Source organism: Erinaceus europaeus, chromosome 4, assembly GCF_950295315.1.
Source record: "Erinaceus europaeus chromosome 4, mEriEur2.1, whole genome shotgun sequence".
NCBI classification, from domain to species: Eukaryota; Metazoa; Chordata; class Mammalia; order Eulipotyphla; family Erinaceidae; genus Erinaceus; species Erinaceus europaeus.
In genome coordinates, this window is record NC_080165.1 from 25,580,080 (window position 1) to 25,599,755 (window position 19,676).

The window sequence follows — 19,676 nt, forward strand, 5'->3', positions numbered from 1 at the left end:
AACTGGCATATGACATGGAAAACAAAATAGGCGAGCAGCAATAACCAGTGTGATGCCAAGTGGAGCTTTTCTTGCCTCAAAGGGCAAGGCCTAGCAGGCGAAAGGGTATTTCTTGCCTCTGGGAACGCTTCATGCCTCTGGGGGCATCTCTTGCCTCAAAGGGCGTTTCCTGCCTCTGTGGGCATCTCTTGCCTCTTGGGGCGCTTCATGCCTCTGTGGGCATAACCTAATAAGGAGGGGGAGTTTTCTGCCTCTGGGACAGAGCCTGCAGGCGAGGGGACATGGTCTATAAAGTTTCAAGGCAATTGGCTGAAGTTAGTCTTTGAGAAACACAGCAGTGTGTACCAGTAAGTCCGATGGAGGTGTCAGTCCAAAGTAGCTGACCACAGAAGAAAATGCCGGAGGATGAAACGCTGCACGTCTGTCTCGATGGGGAATGTTGGCCACCAGAATTTTGCTTTTCTGTAGAGAGTGAGCTTTCGAGTCTGTGAATCTGTTTCTTCAGGTCGTGCCAGGTCTCATCATCGGTTTCCGGGGGCGATGTCAGAGAACAGGGGTCCAAATGGATTTCCGGGAATTCCATTTGAGTAGATGCTTTTTCATGTGAAGACTTGACAGCTGTAATTCACTTACTTGTTAAACAAAACTTGTAGCAGATTAGAAGTTTACTATAATTGATAACTCCATTATAATTGGAAGTCCTTTCTAGTATGATTTTAAGGTTGTTTAAACAGTTTAAACTCAATAAAATGTGGAAAGGTAAACAGAAGAACCACGGTTAAAAGCCTCAGGCATGAGAATAATTAACATAATCATTGCACTATCTGCCCCACCCATAACTCATACAGTTTTCAGGATTAAACGTTTCAGATTCATGTCAAGACATAAAAGAGAAATCAAAGGAGGAAAAAAACAACTTTTTGCATTGTTTCTGGATGTCTCTAGAAATCATGGCTGCATCCAGCATTTTTTTTTTTAAGTCAATGTCAAACAAAAATTCAGTCATTCAAATCATTCTCTTATGAAACGCAACTTGAACCAGATTATCAAGATCTCACCATGTAGGATTAAGAATCCCCGGAGGGCGACCTAGTCCAAAAAGGTCCTCGAAATTCCATTTAGGGTGTTTCGGACTGTTCCTGCTGGATTGCTTCAGGCATCCATTTTTAAAAGCATCTTCCCATCGAAGAAAGAATCCAATCAGGAGAGTAGAACTAACCACGTGTCTCCATACATGGGAACTTCCAGGGTACTCGAGAATGCCCCTCAAATTAGAGTAGTCCTTCTCCATGGGAAACATTCGAGAAGTCCAGAAAGTCCCAGGGGAAATCCCCATGCATATCCCAAGTTCTATGATCACAGTCATAAAGAACCAAATTGTAGCCCGGAGCAAAATGTAGTCCTTTTCCTCAGGAAACATGGGAGAGGGAATCCAGAAAGTCCAAGGAGAAATCTCCATGCATCTCCCAAGCTCTATGATCCCGGTCATAAGAAACCAAAGTTCCCGGTCAGGGAACCGAAATGTAGCCCAGAGTAAAATGTTCCAGAGACAGACTAACTGTCTCATGATGAAACAGTAGAGGCTTTGGCAAACCTCTTCATAAGTAGAGAGGCAACCCATGGTGGATGGGTAGCCAAGTTTACTTATCTGGACAATGGGTGGGTAGGGTCCCACATTGATGCCGGTCCATGTTTCAGGGCTTATTTCAGTCCCTGTTCCGGCGCCATATGTTGTTTTCTACGGGTTAGGTTGTTTTCGACAGGTTATGTTGTTTTCGCCGGGCTGGCTTCATGGGCAGGTAACAGATGACCAGGGACTCATAGTTGAGCTGTAGGCAGTATCTCTTTATTCATGCAGGACGCAGCACAATCTAAGACGAGCTAAGTTAAACTCAAAGTAAAGTACTCTAAAACTCACAATGCTGTCTTTATATATACTTGCCAAGTAGGGTGGAAACAGGGTGTGACATAGAGAGGGTGGAGAGAAAAGTGACTGGTGACAATCAGAGTGTGACAAGGAGAGGATCAGGGTGTGACAAGGAGGGGGGGTGGAGCAAAAACATATCATGAAACAGTGGGGATTGAATCAATGCCCTGGAGGGAGGTGCTTGTTAACAGCGGTTATATAAATAGAATGAAGTGGTTATGTAAATAGAATAGTCTTAAGCAGGGGGGATTTAAACCAAATGAAACAGAAGGGGTCTCATGCATACCAACACACAAGGACCCAGGTTCAAGCCCCCAGTCACCTGCAGGAGGAAAGCTTCACAATTAATGGAGCAAGTCTGCAGGTGACTCTTTCTTTTTCCCTCCCCTCTCAATTTCTGTCTCTATCCAAAATAAATAAATAAGTAAAAATTAAAAAAGAGGGAGAAACATCATAGTATTGGTCCACTGCTTGTGAAGCTTCCCATTTGCATGGTGCTCCCATGTAGTGACTGGGGTCTTGAACCTCAGTCTTCATGGTTCATGACTCTTATCAGGTGAGCCATCTCCTAACCCCCAGGCCAACTATTATCTTTATTGATAGTTCTGAGAGGTCACATGGGTGGGTGGATAGAGCCAACATCCTAGTGTACAGGGTTCTTTTCTCCAACACCAGAGCACAGCTCAGCTCTGGTTTATGGTGGTGCTGCGGATTGAGCCTGGGATGTCAGATCCTAAGGCATGAAAGTTGTTTACAGGGGGCTGGGCGGTGGCACACTTGGTTGAGTGCACAGGGCCAGGATTTAAGCCCCCACTTCCTACCTGAGGGGGAAGCTTCATGGGTGATGAAGCAGGTCTTTAGGTCTTTCTCTCTCCCTATTTCCCCCTTCCTATTCCAATTTCTCTCTGTCCTGTCAAATTCTTCTTCTTCTAGTGTTTGCCCTTCTTCCGTAGCCAGTCAACAGCGTCAGGTTGAGCCTGATGTAAAGTTTCGAGACCTCCTTTGAATCTGGAGAGGTGGCAGTCGTTGACTATGTGGGTCATAGTCTGTCTGTAGCCGCAGGGGCAGTTCGGGTCGTCTCTGGTTCCCCAGCGATGGAACATAGCGGCGCACGGGCCATGGCCTGTTCGATAGCGATTGAGGAGGGCCCAATCATAACGTGCTAGGTCAAAGCCGGGTTGACGCTTGCAGGGGTCTGTGATGAGGTGTTTGTTCTTTACCTCAGCTGACTGCCAACTCTGTTTCCAAGAGACTGGAACAGAGAAGTTCAGTGTAGGCACAGGGGACCAGATTGGGTGACGAGACGTCAAGCGTTGGACAGGGTGGGCGAAGATATCCGCGTATATTGGCAGGTCCGGTCGAGTGTAGACGTGGGAAATGAACTGTCAAATAAAAAATAGGAAAAAAAAAAAAAGGAAAAAATGGCCACCAGGGATGGTGGACTCATAGTGCTGGCACTGAGTCTCAGCAATAACCCTGGTAGAAATAAATAAAGTAAAGTAAGTTGTTTGCATACCCATTCCTCCTTAACTGCTTCCTATTAGGTAGCCTGACCAAGGCCTGACTAGACCTAGAAAGCGCTGCCCAGACTCCCCTAAGCTCAGGATGCAGCCCAAGGCTCAGGCTTCAGACCCTGCCAGGCCTGTCTCCAAGGAAGACGGACTCCCTCCCAGCCACTGAACTCACTACTCTGTTTTAGACACAGACACTTTTGTTATCAGTCTTGTTAGTGTTTTTTACACAATTAAAAACTAAGGTTTTTTTTTTTTTTTTCCTGCTTGTTTTGGTTCTTAAATTTCAACAGGGGCAGGGTGGTGGTGCACCCAGTAGAGGGCACACATTACTATGCACAAGGACCTGGGCTTAAGTCCCTGATTCACACCTGCAGGGGAAGCTTCATGACTGGTGAAACAGTGCTACAGGTATCTCTTTCTCTCTCCCTATCTCCTCCTCCCCTATCAACTGCTGTCTCTATGAAAAAGAGAATGAGAGAAAGAAAGGAAAGGAGAGGTCCCACAGCACTGCAACACTGCTCATGATGTTTCCCTTGTGCAAGTGTTCACCTGGGGCTCGAACCTGGGATCTCCAGCATGGTAAAGTGCGCATTCTAGGGGTTGTGGAAATAGCATAGTTCTACAAAAAGACTTTCGTGCCTGAGTCTTAGAAGTTCCTTGTTCAGTCCCTATACCACAAGTCAGAGATGAGCATTGCACCGGTTGGGGGGGTAGTGCATCGCTAACAAGTGAGCTAGATTACAGCCCCCATTTATTTACTTATTTAAAAAAATATTTATTTACTTATTTTCCCTTTTGTTGCCCTTGTTTTTTGATCTAGTTATTATTGTTGTTGTTGATGTCATCGTTGTTGGATAAGACAGAGAGAAGTGGAGAGAGAAGGGGAAGACAGAGGGGGGAGAGAAAGACACCTGCAGACCTGCTTCACCTCCTGTGAAGCGACTCCCCTGCAGGTGGGGAGCCGGAAGCTGAGAGAATCGGGAACCTTCCGCCGGTCCTTGCGCTTCGCACCACGTGCGCTTAAGCCGCTGCACTACCGCCCGACTCCCAGTTAAAAAGATTTCTTGCTTAAGCGACCACGTGCCCCATAAAACTCTGGTTGTCCTGAGTAAGGAAACAAAGTCTGAAATCCAAAGACTGCAGCCAAAGAACAGCCCTGACAGCCCCGCCCGCAGCCTCGGAATGCGGGGTGTGGAGGCGCTCTTGTGACGTCATCACGCAGGGTTTGTGACGACAGTCCCTTGGCCAGCACTGCAGGAAGGGGGCGCACTGCGCAAGTGTGAGGCATGGGCTTCGCGTCTGATCCCGGAAGCCTCGCGACGCTTCGGGCGGTGCTCTTCCTGAGGGCTTCACCGGGACCGGGCGGAGGGCTTCTGGCGCCCGGCTAGGGGCGGAGCTAGGAGATGGCGTCCGGTGCGGCTCGCTGGCTGACATGGGGAGCCCTCCGATCCGGTGTCCTCCGGAGCAGGCCGAACCAGAGAAAAAATGATGACGTCCCTGCCGGACGGGTGGCCTCAGGCCCGAACCTGATACCGTCGAGGTCAGTCATCGTTACTCGCAGCGGCGCCATTTTGCCCAAACCCGTGAAAGTGAGTGTCTGCCTGGAGGCGGGGCGAGGGGGCTGAGGCCAATCATGATGGGTTCCGTGCTGATTGATGGGTACGGAGACCAATCAGGGCTGCCTTAGACCGGAAGCCATTCCAAGGGCAAAATTTTACGCGAAAGCGCAGTTAATTTTGACTGGTGGGACGAGTGGTTTTGTTAAGATCCCAGTGTTGAGTTGGGTTCAGACAGACAGAACATCCGGGACAGGAGCTGAGAAAGGCCGCGTTTTGCTCCAGTTTACGGGGAGCTCCGTGTCATAGCTCTGTAGTCACAAGTCATGTAACTTCTTTGCTGTAGCTCAGAGTTGATGGGATGAAACGACTTTATAAATAAAGGATACTTGGGTCACCTTTCCATGGTTTTTGACCTAGGGCTTAATTCATGTTATGTGTACTCGCGGGGGATGTGTGTGAGGAATTATTAGATTTTCTGTCTTTACGAATGAAGAATTGAGGACCAGAGCTGTGTAGACAAGTGTCCAAAGAGTTAACAGTTGAGTTAGGTCATGGAATCCAAGCCCCCAGCTTTCCCCCACCGTTTTCCTTATTTATTTCCACCATATCCTCAGTACTGTCGGGATTTGGGAAATGGAAACAATCTATTATCATACAACACACCTGCTTTTTGATTTTAGATCTGTGTGGGTATGAAAAAAAAAAAGAAAAGAAAAACACTCTTAAAACGAATCCGGTTTATGCTATCTCACACAGCTGAGTTCAGGATTGTTTTATGGGAAGAGGTCAGAGCCTGTGCTGGGGAAGATCTACCTTATAGAAAAGCACAGTTGAAAAAAAAAACTTTTTTTTTTAAACTGTAGGCAAATTAGAGGAAGTGTTGAGATTTTATTGGAATTCCTCTTGTCCATCTAGATAGCTTGCCTTGCAGTGTAAGGACATACTCATTTTTCAAAATACATGTGAATTCAATATGTGAGGTGAAGTTTTTCAGATGCCAAGGAAGCTTGAAGGTTATAGAATGCCCCTTCATAGTACTTTCTGTTCGTTTTTTTACCAGAGCACTGCTGAGCTTTGGCTTATGGTGGTGCAGGGGATTTGAGAGTCTGTCTGCATAGCCATTCTGCTATCTACCCCACCCCTCTACACTTTCTTATCTACTTCTAGTACTTTTTCACTTGCTCACAGGTATCTGCAAGCAGTTATCAGATCATGTCCTGATGTTTAGGTGTCTACGGTGCCTGTTCTTCCCATTAGTCACTTGAATAGTCATAAAACTCACTCTTCAAATTATTTTTCTTGCTCTGAAACTTTCCTTTTTAAAAAAATATTTACTTATATATTCCCTTTTGTTGCCTTTTTTTTTTTTTCCCTACCAGAGCACTGTTCCACTCTGGCTTATGGTGGTGTGGGGGATTGGACCTGGGACATTGGAGTCTCAAGCAAGAGAGTCTCTTTCCATAACCATTATGCTACCTACTCCTGCCCTGTTGCCCTTGTTTTATTGTGGTTATTATTATTGTTGTTATTGATGTCATCATTGTTGGATAGGACAGAGAGAAATGGAGAGAGGAGGGGAAGACAGAGGAGGAGAGAAAGATAGACACCTGCAGACCTGCTTTACCGCCTGTGAACTAACTCCCCTGCAGGTGGGGAGCTGGGGGCTCGAACCGGGATCTAATGCCGGTCCTTACACTTTTGCGCCGTGTGTGATTAATAGCTGCGCCACCGCCGGACTCCCTGCTCTGAAACTTTCTAAGGATTTTCAAATCCAGAGGCTTATGATAGATGTGGCGTCCGAGAATGCCTGAGAGAGCTGAGCCTCCTGTGGTCTCACCAAGAGTGGGCTCTCGAGCTCCTGACTAATTGCTCTCGCCCTCTGCAGATGTCTTTCGGCCTTCTCCGAGTGTTCTCCATTGTGATCCCCTTTCTCTACGTGGGGACACTTATTAGCAAGAACTTTGCTGCTCTACTTGAGGAACATGATATTTTTGTCCCAGAGGATGACGACGATGATGACTAACAGGTATGATTTGCCTTTCCCCAAATGAATTGGTGGTGAGACGTGGTAGCAGCATCCGGGCACTTGGAAGCAGAAGTGTAGACCTTCACCGTGCAGTACTACCACTGAGCAGCTTCCCTGCTTCCCTGGGCCAACTTTATTTGTCATTATTTTAGAGAGACCACAGTTGTGCCACCAGCCATGGACCTTCCCTTGGTATCTTGGTGCTCCCATGTGGTACTGGGACTCTAGCCCAGGGCCTCACACATTTAATGGGCTCGGTTTACCAGGTGAGCTATCTCTCAACCCAGGAACTCCTTTTCAGAAGATTTATTAATGAGAGAACCAGAGTATCACTCTAGTGCATGGGTTGCTGGAGGTTGAACCTGGGAACTCAGACTGAGAGTCCCAACACTTTATCCACTGCATCAGCACCAAGTCCACCAGGAAACATTTAATCACTGACAAACTCACCGGGGTCTTTTTTTTTTTTTCCTTTTAACTAGGTTAGATTCCAGCCAACCTTTGCTTGTCTTCATTCTCTGAACTCACAAGCTTTGACAATTTAATAGACCCCACACACCACATCAGCTTCACTTTAAGGTTTCGTTACTGAGATGTATTTATTTCTAAACATTTATTTATGAAGAGAGCACACAAGTGAACCAGAAAATCACTCTGGCATATGCAGTGCCAGGAATTGAACTCAGGACCTCAGGTTGAGAATCCAGCACTATCCACTGTACCACCTCCCAGGTCATTGCATTAATTATTCAATAGAAGCTGCACATCTTCACAGTCAACAGCTCCGGTTACCAAGCTCTGCACATGGGCACTGCAGCCTGGTCCATATGCAGCACAAAAACCCTCCACCCACTGCTTGTCCCTCTCCAATTTCTCTTTTCCTTCAGCAGAGCTCTTACACAAGTTTTAGGTTGTCAGTAAACACACAACAGTCTGGGCCTTTTGTCATGTGTCAGATTATCAGTCGTCCAGGTGTTCACAGGTCAGAACACTGGGTGGAGACACATCTCTCCTCTACCATCTAATGACACACGTGACATACCAGCCACATCTGTAATGCTTCTGTGGCAGTCCATTTAGCTTTCTTGTGTTGCCTTCCAGTGCTCTGATATGTGCTGCTTTACTGTAGATAAGGACATTCCTGATTCTTTTGTCTGGCATTCAAAGGTTGCTGTGGTGGGGTCATACTTGTTGTTTTTTTTTTAATTATTTTCTCTTTTGTTGCCCTTTTTTTAAAAATTGTTGTTGTGGTTATTGATGTCATCGTTGCTAGATAGGACAGAGAGAAATGGAGAGAGGAGGGGAAGACGGGGAGAGAAAGACACCTGCAGACCAGCTTCACTGCCTGTGAAGCGACTCCCCTGTAGGTGGGGAGCTGGGGGAGCTGGGGGCTTGAACCAGGATCCTTATGCTGGTCCTTGTGCTTTGTGCCACATGTGCTTAACCTGCTGCACTATTGCCTGACTCCCTTCTTTTTTTAATATTCTTTTTAATATGCTAAAAATATTTTAACTATTAATTTTAATGTTTTAGTTTTAAAATATTTATTATTGGATAGAGACAGAGAAATTGAGAAGGGAGGGGGAGATAAGAGGAGAGAGGGGAGTCGGGCTGTAGCACAGTGGGCTAAGTGCACCGTGGAGCAAAGCGCAAGGACCGGCACAAGGATCCTGGTTCGAACCCTGGCTCCCCACCTGCAGGGGAGTCGCTTCACACGCGGTGAAGCAGGTCTGCAGGTGTCTTTCTTTCTCCTCTCTCTCGTATTCCCCTCTTCTCTCCATTTCTCCCTGTCCTATCAAACAACGATATCAATTACAACAATAACTACAACAATAAAAAAAAGGGCAACAAAAGGGAAAATAAATATTTTTAAAAAATTAAAAAAGAGATAGACATACCTGCAGCTCTGCTTCATCACTTGTGAAGCTTTCCCTCTGTAGGTGGGGACCAGGGCCTTGAACGTGGATCCTTGTGCACTATAATGTGTACGCTCAACCAGGTGCGCTACCACCACCTGGCCCCTCATACTTGTGTTTTTTTGTTTTGTTTTACCAGAGCAGTGCTCAACTCTGGTTTATTTATGGTGGTGTGGGGGACTGAACCTGGGACTTTGGAGACTTAGGCATAAGAGTCTCTTTGCATAACCGTAATACTGTCTACCCCCACCCTGGATCATACTTGTTTTCCAGCCTAATTTTCCACATTCCCAACCTCTTATGTCTCAGAATTTGCTGTTGAATTACTCACACTTTAAAAAAAAACCCAACCCCAAGCAGTGGGTCATGGTTTCTCCTACTTGTAAGGCTATTTCCTCCAATTTTTCATTGTTTTTGATTAGGTCTTCTCTCATTGCTCCATTTACAAGCAACTGGTTCACCCTCTGACTGATCCCTTGTGACATTCTGCATTATATGCTTCAACATAGACACCCTAACTCTACTAGAACAGACTTCCTCCTGGTAGGGAATATGCTTTTTATGCCTTTAGATTCCCAAACATGGCCAGTCTCTGATGGATGTATGCATGAATATTTCTCCTGCCATGTTTCATAGAACCGCTTTGTGGAATTTTTGACCAGAGCACTGCTCAATTCTGGTTGATGGTGGTGTTGGTGATTGACCCTGGGACCTGCTGCATGCAGATTCTTTCAGTATGTGTGGCTAGAGGACCACTCTGCTGCATAATTCACTACAGCTTTCCTCTTTCACAGGGCATGACGTATGGAAAGGCAGAAGCCCTCAGTTAAACGGTGATGCTTACAACCTCTCCTTCCCTATCCACAGAGGAGCCCAGGGCAAGCTTCCTGATTCCACTGAAGCCTGCTGCATGGTCTGTGACTATAGCCCAGATCCCGAGGGTCTACAGGATTCCCTGAGATGAACCGTCCATAGAACTAAATCAAATTATGAATAAACAAGCTGTAGGACTCTGCATGCCTTAAACCTGTGTCCTTGTACACTGTAATATGTATGAGCACTTAACCAGGTGTGTCACCACCTGGCTCGATTGAAATTTTTCAATACTTATGTCCTAGTTGTATCAATAGTTTCTCTGTCAGCTGGACATAATAGGCTTTGATTCACATCTCAGGATTCCCCAGCCCCCTATGGATATATAAAGGTAATTATGAGGACTTGGGACATTTTATTTATTTTATTTATTCCCTTTTGTTGCCCTTGCTTTTTAATTGTTGTTGTTATTGACATCGTCATTGTTGGATAGGACAGAGAGAAAAGGAGAGAGGAGGGGAAGACGGGGAGAGAAAGAGAGACGTCTGTAGACCTGCTTCACTGCCTGTGAAGTGACTCCCCTGCAGGTGGGGAGCCAGGGGCTCGAACCCGGATCCTTAGGCTGGTCTTTGCACTTTGTGCCACGTGCGCTTAACCTGCTGCGCCACCGCCCGACTCTCCCTGTTTTTATTTACAGCAGCTCAACAGACTGCTTTCCCTCTGCAGAGATTACGATTAACTGAAGCCTCTTAACTCTGCTGAGTATCACTGGCTAGTTAGCACATACTAAGCATAAGGAGCTTTGCTGTTTTAAACTCCTTGAGAAATGTCACTATTAAAATAATTCTTTCAATCTTAGGTTCCTGAAATGAAAGGATAACTAAGGAGTTGGTGCAAAAACATCTGATTCCTCAGGGCAACTGTACCAGTAGTTACTGAACCTCTTTCTCTGCATTTAGGATGTCCAGGGAAGAAATAGACTATAGTCCATAGCAAACTAAGATCAGTTCTTTAACTTGAGTCAACATTTACTGTTAATAGTTACACTCCAATTTGCAGTAACAAGAATATATATTTTTATTCCCTTTTGTTGCCCTTGCTGTTTTATTGTTGTAGTCATCATTGATGTCATTGTTGTTGGATAGGACAAAGAGAAATGGAGAGAGGGAAAGACAGAGGGGGAGAGAAAGATAACACCTGCAGATCTGCTTCACCACTTGTGAAGCGACTCCCCTGCAGGAGCGGAGCTGGAGGCTCGAACCGGGATCCTTACGCCAGTCCTTGCACTTTGAGCCACCTGTGCTTAACCCGCTGCGCTACAGCCCGACTCCCACAGAATATTTTTGTTCTGTGTGTACATTGCACAGCTGTGTCCCTAGCAGGGTTCCTAATTGAGCAGGAAGCTAATTTCATTTTAAAGACCAGTGCTTGTTGCAAGCAGAGGGGCTAGGCCTCTCAGCACCCATTTTCTCGGAACCCAGGGAAACATAGCCCAGCTTGTCAGCTCCACTCTTATGCCTTTCAGTGCTGCTCTGATCCCTTTCTGTCAGCAAGAGCTGGCTAAATTTGGATAATCTGTGCTGTGACATCAAGCAGTCCAATTCTGGAGGCTGTAAAAACACAGCTAAATTAACAAAGTCATCCAGCCTGAAACCTACTGTGACAGTTTCTGAGCAGATGGCCTCATTTTTCCTGTTTACCAACATACAAGGCTCTAAAAGAATTTTAATTTACAGGAAATACCACATTTTAAGAACCAGGAAAGAACAGGTGGTGTGTATACTAAGACCCTACTTGTTCAAGCAAAACGGGAGTGAGACTGCACAAAGAAAGCTTCCCACTGGCCCACCAGTGGAATTACATGAGAAAATGACCAGTGTATATTGAGTTTATTTGTGTTCTCAAGTATTTAAGAATCAACATGCAGCTTTCGTCCATCGACTTCACGGGTCATGGCCAACATAGAACTTGGACAGGAAATCCTTTGGCCTGGGCTCTTCTGTTTCATGGAAGAACCGCATAATATGTGTCCGCTGCTTCCACACTTTAATCGTCTCCTCCAGTTCCATCTTTCCCTGTACAAACAAGGGGACAGATCTTCAGTCTCAGTGGTCAAGTAGAAGGAATACAACATTGAAGGTCAGGAATCTGTTCTCTGCTTTGAAACTGACTTGTCAAGTGACTATTGTACACCTGCTTCTGCATCTGGAAAATGAGCTGGACCAAATGGTATCAGAGGCCTTTCAAATATCCTTTAATCTGGCCAAGACAGAAGGCTTCCCGGTCAATAGGCTTCTGCTCCACAAATGTCTAACCTTATGGCTCAATTTATATTTCTATGTAGCATTCCTTATTTACTTACTGGTCCATGTCGGAGCTCCCAGTGATGCCAATACAACTGGCGAGACAATCAGCCCTAGGGTGAGACACCATTTACACAGGGCTCAGCCAGTCAGCCGACATCTTTAGCTATAAGCAACATGTTCCAGGGAGGAGGTGCAAGAATTCAAACTTCTCTCCTTATCTTTGTTGTGTTAAAATGAAAGTCTCAGTGGATTTCTCCTTGAACACTCTTAAAATCTAAACAGGTGATAAACTCCAAGTTCAGTTGTTTTTTAATTTTTTTTTTATTGGGAGTCGGGCGGTAGCACAGCAGGTTAAGCACAGGTGGTGCAAAGCGCAAGGACGGCATAAGGATCCCAGTTCGAGCCCCCAGCTCCCCACCTGCAGTGGAGTTGCTTCATAGGCAGTGAAGCAGGTCTGCAGGTGTGTATCTTTATCTCCCCCTGTCTTCCCCTCCTCTCGCCATTTCTCTCTGCCCTTCTAACAACGATGACATCATTAACAACAACAATAGCTACAATAAAAAAGGCAACAAAAAGGGAAAATATTAAAAAAATTATCTTTATTTTCTAAAGACAGCCAAAAATCAAAAGCGAAAGGGGTAATGGAAGGGAGAGACACACTCCCCCCCCCCCCCCCCCCCCCGCAGTGGCAGGTGGGGACTGGGGGGTCAAATCTAGGTACTTGCACATTGTATCATGTGCACTCAGCCAGGTGTACCACCACCCAGCACCACAAGTTATATTCTTTCAAAAAATACTTAGAAACAATTGTTTAAAAGTTGCCTTTTAAACTTGGAAGATAAAATGTTCATCTGGAGAGTGAGCTCTCTTTTAAATGAGTCCGGGAGAATCAGTTACCTTAATGACTAGAAGATCAAGCACTCTGGGGTCTGTGACATGGGCATTCTTCATAAACATTTCTCGAACTTTATCCCGTCCCTGTTTCACAGAGATGTCTAGCTGGAATAAGTGCACTAAAGAAAAAACATGGTTTTTAGATCTAAGAGTGTGCTTGTATATTAGGTACACACATTAACTATTACATTACTTTTTCTTGTAGAATACTGATTTTTGTGATTCAAATATGTTGTTTCAGAAAAAAAGAAAAAAGCATGGTTAAACATGTTTTAAAAGCATACTAATAATGGACTTGGCAATGGCACAGCTGGTTGGGTGCACATGTTACCAAGTGCTAGGATCTGGGTTCAAGCCCCTGTTCCCCACCGGCAGAGGGGAAGCTTCACAAATGGTAACGCACGTTTCCAAGTATCTGTGTTTCTCTGCCCCTCTCTACCCCCACCTCAGTTTCTCTCCTTATTAATATGTAATGAAGACATTTTAAGTATTTTTGCTTTTGACCAATTAGAACAAGTAACTTTTTTTATACCTTGCTTCCCCCACCCCACATTACTACTGATTTATAGAGCCCACAGATATTCACTGAACATAGAGGTTGTTAATTATTTCATTTACCAGTCATCAGCTTGACCCTAAGCAAGGCTCTTGGAACATGGCACTTGCTCTCAAGGAAGTTAACGTTTTGTTTGCGGAGCTCAAGACACAGCATTTGCAAGAGGCAGCTGAGTATGGTTCATGAGTTTTAAACCACCTGGATTCATTTCCCAGCTCTGTACCTGATCCTGTGGACATTAACTCACTGTGCCAGAAGATTTATGAATGAGTACAATGAAGATAATCTCACGCAGAACTTTAGAGCTGTTGGTGAATTCTGGGAGGTGAAGCAAGATGCTCAGAACAGGTACCAGGAATTAATTCACCTGGTACCGTGCATGCTTTGCCACGTGTGAGGACCCAGGTTTGAGCTCCCGGCATTACATGGAGTACCATACACAGTACCAAGAGGAAACTTTACAAACAGTGGAGCAGTGCTGTCACTCATCTTCTGTGGCTCTAACTGGGGAATTGAAAAAAAAAAAATGCTGAAAACAGTGGAATCATACAGGCATGAGCTCCTGGCAATAAAAATAAAGATGGGGAGAGAATGCTGAGTGATGAAATCAATCAGCTGCAAAGCCCCAAGGGGGGGGGGGGGAAAGAATATGAAATAAGCGCTCAATAAATGTTAACATGGGGTCTGGTGTCTAGCTCCTTCCTCACCCCTCCACCTCCACATACGTAAAAATGAAACTCCACAAGACTACACATTGGTGTTATTCCTACTAAGGAATAACTGGCAAAAGAAGTCAGGGTGAGAGTTACGTCAAGGGGCATTGTGTAGGTTTGTGCAGCACACAACACTACCATGTGAGATTACCTGGAGGAAAGAGAAGTTTCAGATAGAGCTCCTGTTCTCAGTCTTAAATTCTTTAAAAAATGTTTAGGGGGCTGGGTAGTGGCACACCGGGTTAAGCACACATAGTACAAAGTGCAGGGACCCATGCAAGGATCCTGGTTGGAGCCCCAGCTCCCCACCTGCAGAAGGTCGCTTCACAAGTGGAGAAGCAGGTCTGCAGGTGTCTGTCTTTCTCTTCCCTCTGTCTTCCCTTCTCCTCTCAATTTCTCTCTGTTCTGTCCAACAAAAAAAATGGAGAAAATGGCCACCAGGAGCAGTGGATGTATGATGCAGGCACTGAGCCCCAGCGATAACCCTGGAGGCAAAAACAAAAAAAAGAAAGATACAGAGAGACTAGAGCACTGCTTAGCTCTGGCTTCTGTTGGTGTTGGGGATTGAGCCTAGACCTTCAAAGCCTCCAATATGAAAGTCTTTTGCAGAACCACTATGCTGTTTGGTCCTGAATCTTGAATTCTAATTGGAGGGATAGCCAGTAATAAATACAAAGTCACAATACTTATCAGTCCCTGAGTGAGTAAACTAGGGGCATAGACTTAGTCACTGAGAAATTCAGAGGCGCATAAATGACCTTTGAAAAGAAGATTCCATTGGTACAGTGTTAAGACTCTCAAGTGTGAGATGCTGAGTTTGATCCCCACCACCACACGTGCCAGAATGATGCTCTGGTTCTCTCATTAACACGTAAACTTTGTAAAAGGAAAAAGGAAAGTAGAATCCAGTCATTTGCATTCCCACGCCTGGCAGGCAATCACTAGTGGGCTTGCTGGTGATGGGTATGCAGAAGGCCTTGTGTGACAGGAGTGGCACAGCAGGCTGAAGGGGCAGTGTCCACAAGGCTCACAGGCCAGGCTGAGCACTGCAGCTGTGGAAGTCAGTGTGCTCATTTGGTAAGGACACCTTGTGTGGTGGTCTTGCCTGTGACATCTATACTCAAGTCTGCAGAACTATGACAACCAGCTCTGAAAACCACGAGGAATATTTAGGACCCAATTAGTCCAGAACAGTTTGAATCTTTAGTTATACTCTTAGAGGGAGAGAAAAATAAAGCAGCTGCTGCCTGGGGGGACCACCAAGCCATGCTGACTCAGCCAGGGCCACCAAAGCAGACAGCAAGGAGAACGGGCATCCTTGCTACAGAGGGAAGCGCTAGCAGAGGCCAGAGGGCCACCGCATTAGAGGCAGGGCAGCATGAGGTACACTGGTGCTGGCTTCCCCCCCCCCCCCACACCCCACAGCTCTGCCTTCACTGGCAGGTTGGACTTAACCAAGGTGGGACAGTTTACATCATGGAAACCAGTCAGCATTACAGAGCCAGGGTTCCTGCCACAGAACTGATTAGCCACCACAGCCTGCATCATGTTAGAACAAGGGGAAGGAAATGGTTTTGCAAAAGACTTCCATGCCTGAGGCTCAAAGGTTCCCTGTGGCTCCGGGGCTCTCTAAGCTCTTGTAGCCCCTGCCTTCATCTCCATATGTCAGAACTCTTACTCTGGAGCGATCTTCCCCAGCAGTTGAAGGAAGATCCTGAAAGGGAATGGTTCAGAAAGAGCTAGGTTTTGGGTGGGGATAGAGAGCATAATATTTATGTAAATACTCTCATGCCCGAGGCTCCAAAGTTCCAGGTTCAATTCCCCACACCACCATAAGCCAGAGCTGATAAGTGCTGTGGGGAAAAAAACAAAACCGCCCTGGGTTCTGGTAGTGGATACCTGGATCCCACTGTCTATTTCTGCATCAGTCTTGGGCCCACCACCTACTCCTCCCTGCAACAAGAAAGGGTCCTTGGGGGCTCACTGGCATTTTCTGCTAGGCAAACATGGCTTTATAGATTTTTTTTAAATTAAATATATATATTCTAATTTATTGGATAGAGACAGAAACTGAGAAGGGAGTGATACAGAGAGAGACAAAGACATCTGCAACACTGCTTTACCACTTGCAAAGCTTTGCCCCTGCAGGTGGGGACTGGGGGCTTGAACCGGGTCCTTGTGCACTGTGATATGCACTTAACCAGGTGTGCTACCACCAGGCCCCCAAACATGGCTTTAAGTATCTGAATTTGGGTAAGCCCCCCCCACACACACACACATACTACTTCCACTTCCTTACCTGTCCCCTGAAGGCATCTGCATTTGCAGCTACAGGCCCTGAACTAGCAGTTCACTCAAATTTCCTCCCTACTATCTATCTGGAGGAGTTAAGTTCTGGTCATCAGCTGCCTCTAAAAAAAAAAAAAATCACCTTCGGAGTCGGGCGATAGTACAGCAGGTTAAGCACAGGTGGCGCAAAGTGCAAGGACCCACTTAAGGATCCTGGTTCAAGCCCCGGCTCCCCACCTGCAGGGGGGTCACTTCACAGGTGGTAAAGCAGGTCTGCAGGTGTCTATCTCTCCCCTTTTCCCCTCCTCTCTCCATTTCTCTCTGTCCTATCCAACAACAACAACAACTATAACAATAAAACAAGGGCAACAAAGGGAATATATATTTTTTAAATGTTAAATCACCTTCAGGATAAGAGACACACTGCTGGACGGCCACAGTTCCCATACAGCAAAGATCATACATAGACAATTCTGCTAGAATAAGCCCTATAAATGACAGTAGCAGCAATAATAAGTACAGCAGAAACAACTAACATTTAGTGGTCGTCTAACTAGACCCCAGACCCTATCCCACACAATTTAATTTTATCAGCCTATTTAATACAACTTTTGGGGCTGGGTGGTGGCACACCTGGCTGAGTGCACATGTTACCATGTGCAAGGACACAAGTTCAAGCCCCAGCTCCCCACCTGCAGGGGGAGAAGCTTCACAAGCAGTGAAGCAATGCTGCAGGGGTCTCTCCCCTTCTCTTCCCCTTTCCCACTTGATTTGTCTGTATCCAATAAAGTACTATAATTCTCTGGTGAAGGTACTATTTCCTTTATTAAATTAACTTTTTTTTAAAAAAATTCTTAACCAGAGCACTGCTCAGTTTTGGCTTATGGTGGTGCTGGGGACGGAACCTGGGACCTTTGGTGCCTTGGACATGAGAGTCTTTTTGCATAACTATTAGGCTAACTCCTTAACCCATGTTACCCTCATTTTACAGATGAGGAAACTGAGGCAAAACCAAATCACTTGCTCAAGGTTACACAGCTAGTAAGGCTCTAGAGTCAGGTCTACAAGTTACAGCCAAGTTCTACTTATTCTCACGCACAGGCAAAGAGATGTGAAGTCTGAAGATGCTTCAGCTCAGTCTACAGAGGGTGTGCGTGTAGGGTTCTCTACATGCAAGTTCTGCAGAAGGTGGTTCTTATGGAACAGCAGGGCGGGAAGACTGAGAGAAAGGCTTGAGACTGGAGCGAGGGCAGATCTCATCTGGAGGAACTGAAGACGGTACCACTGACTTACTGGTCGTCCTTGGAGAAGTCAATTCCCTTCTGTCTGTCTTTCTCCGGGGGGATGTGGGAAACAGATGAGCATTCAAATCCCACAGACACTTTGTGCACACAACCTTAAGACTTTCTGTAAAAACATCCAGGAGCTAAAACAGACCTACGAGCTTCTTCCAAAAACAGAGACCCCCCCCCCCCAAATCTCCATCTGCAATCTTCTTGTCTTTAGGTTGATGACTAGTTAACGATTTGCTCTGCTTTCTATCTGAACTCTTTTTCAGCCACCAGGTCCCAGATGCCACCATGATGCCAAGCTGACTTCCCTGGACAGACGACCCCACCATGTGTCCTGGAGCCCCGCTCCACCAGGTAAAGAGAGAGACGGGCTGGGAGTATAGATGGAGCTGTCAACGCCCATGTTCAGCGGGGAAGCAGTTACAGAAGCCAGACCTTCCACCTTCTGCATCCCTCAACGACCCTGGGTCCATGCTCCCAGAGGGACAGAGAATGGGAAAGCTATCAGGGGAGGGGCTGGGATACAGAGGTCTGGTGGTGGGAATTGTGTGAACTCTTATCGTATGGTCTTGTCAGTGTTTCCATTTTGTGAATAAAAACTTAAAAAAACACAACATTCAGGAGCTCTGGAGGAGCCGGGGTTGCAGACCCGCCGCGGCCGGCTCTCACTGCCTCCAGGGGCCCCGGCGGGCTCACCAGGCAGCCCCTGCTCGCCCACCCGGGATTCGGTAGGAATTACGGGGGGACGAAAGGGGCAACGCGCCGAGGGAGCGACTGGTCCTGACCCAGCGGCTCGGGACGCCCCTCCCCTGGGCACCCGAGTCGCCTCTGCCCGAGTGGGTGACCTCGGCGCGTCCCGGGGCAATCAGGAGCCCGGGTCGGCAGGACCTTGGGCGGCTACCTCCGGGCCCCGCGCGCGCCGCGGCCTCTCACCGGTGTTCGGCACCTCTCGATACCAGGCACGGTAGAGCTCGCGCACCCTCCGCTTGGCCTCCTTCAGGTCCCGGCTGAAAATGGGCTTCACCGCCGTGCCGGCTCCGGCAGCCGCCTGGCGTAGGCCGCTCGCCGCCATCTTACTGGAGCCCACCGCTTCCCAGTCCCGCCCCTTTTTAGCCCATGAGCGCCGCTGCGGGCCTAGAAGTTCTTTCTCATTGGCTACAGTGGGCAGCCACGCCCACCACACGCCCAGAGCGGGCGGGCGCGAGAATAGCGGCGAGGTTCTCTCATTGGCCGAGAAAGAAGATTGGCCTGTGGGAGCCCTGCAACGCCTCGCGGGAATGCAAGCTCCTCCAGGGGGCGCTCGAACGCCGCGCTGGCCTCGGGCCGAGTTGCGCAGCCCGCGCCCCGCCCCCTCGGGTAGCGGCGCAGACCTGCCGGCTGGCTTGGCCGGGCTTCTAGCCTTTCGCTTCCAGGATGCTCGCACCAAGTCCCTCCCCCAACTCCCCACCCCCACGCCCCGCCCCCCGACAGCCCAGGGGACTTATCAAGGCGCCCGAGCTGCTTGAGGCGCAGGCCTCGCTCCGCTGTGATTTTTCTGCAGCAACCAACAACTTGGGGTATTTCTTTTTCTTCCGTCCTCTTTCTTTCTTTCTTTCTTTCTTTCTTTCTTTCTTTCTTTCTTTCTTTCTTTCTTCCCTTTCTTTCTTTCCTTCCTTCCCTCTTTCTTCCTTCCTTCCTTTCTTTCTTTCCTTCCCTCTTTCTTTCTTCCTTTCTTTCTTTCCTTCCTTCCCTCTTTCTTTCTTCCTTCCTTTCTTTCTTCTCTCTCTCTTTCTTTCCTTCCTTCCTTCCCTCTTTTTTTCTTTCTTTCTTTCCTTCCTTCTTTCTTTCTTCTCTTTCTTTCTTTCTTTCTTTCTTTCTTTCTTTCTTTCTTT

The 19,676-nt window shown here is 46.9% G+C and overlaps 2 protein-coding genes and 1 pseudogene across 5 annotated transcripts; 1 reads left to right on the plus strand and 2 right to left on the minus strand.

Moving 5' to 3' along the window:
- Nucleotides 1-4,806: 4,806 nt before the first annotated feature.
- Nucleotides 4,807-18,300, plus strand: SMDT1 (single-pass membrane protein with aspartate rich tail 1). 2 transcript variants are annotated; one of them, XM_016188300.2, is made up of 3 exons: nucleotides 4,807-5,030; nucleotides 6,886-7,026; nucleotides 18,072-18,300. In XM_016188300.2, exons 1-2 carry the CDS (start codon nucleotides 4,845-4,847, stop codon nucleotides 7,021-7,023), a joined length of 324 nt encoding a protein of 107 aa, XP_016043786.1. In that variant the 5' UTR covers nucleotides 4,807-4,844; the 3' UTR covers nucleotides 7,024-7,026; nucleotides 18,072-18,300. The 2 variants fall into 2 exon arrangements, with proteins under 2 accessions (XP_016043786.1, XP_007523496.1); XM_007523434.3 differs by lacking the exon at nucleotides 18,072-18,300 and adding an exon at nucleotides 9,737-9,957.
- On the minus strand, nucleotides 7,975-8,098 carry LOC132538529 (small nucleolar RNA SNORA17; annotated as a pseudogene).
- NDUFA6 (NADH:ubiquinone oxidoreductase subunit A6) lies at nucleotides 11,628-18,965 on the minus strand. Of its 3 annotated transcripts, none has more exons than XM_060189084.1 (4): nucleotides 18,739-18,912; nucleotides 16,918-17,001; nucleotides 12,959-13,074; nucleotides 11,628-11,830 (listed from the first exon to the last, which is right to left on the minus strand). In XM_060189084.1, the coding sequence occupies exons 1-4, from the start codon at nucleotides 18,875-18,877 to the stop codon at nucleotides 11,699-11,701; spliced, it is 471 nt and encodes a 156-aa protein (XP_060045067.1). In that variant the 5' UTR covers nucleotides 18,878-18,912; the 3' UTR covers nucleotides 11,628-11,698. The 3 variants fall into 3 exon arrangements, with proteins under 3 accessions (XP_060045067.1, XP_007523497.1, XP_060045068.1); XM_060189085.1 differs by lacking the exon at nucleotides 11,628-11,830 and adding an exon at nucleotides 11,855-12,171 and having other exon boundaries at nucleotides 18,739-18,965; XM_007523435.3 differs by lacking the exon at nucleotides 16,918-17,001 and having other exon boundaries at nucleotides 18,739-18,901.
- Nucleotides 18,966-19,676: the final 711 nt, after the last annotated feature.

Bases quoted from the DNA above. Each gene is read 5' to 3' on its own strand.
- SMDT1 (XM_016188300.2), top strand. From the start codon at position 4,845: ATGGCGTCCGGTGCGGCTCGCTGGCTGACATGGGGAGCCCTCCGATCC. The intron at 5,031-6,885 runs GTGAGTGTCTGC...CGCCCTCTGCAG, and splicing joins TTTTGCCCAAACCCGTGAAA to ATGTCTTTCGGCCTTCTCCG.
- NDUFA6 (XM_060189084.1), bottom strand. From the start codon at position 18,877: ATGGCGGCGAGCGGCCTACGCCAGGCGGCTGCCGGAGCCGGCACGGCG. The intron at 13,075-16,917 runs GTGATTTAACAT...TTTTTTCTTTAG, and splicing joins GTGTGTCTCTTATCCTGAAG to TGCACTTATTCCAGCTAGAC. The intron at 11,831-12,958 runs GTAACTGATTCT...TTGTTTGTACAG, and splicing joins TTGATCTTCTAGTCATTAAG to GGAAAGATGGAACTGGAGGA.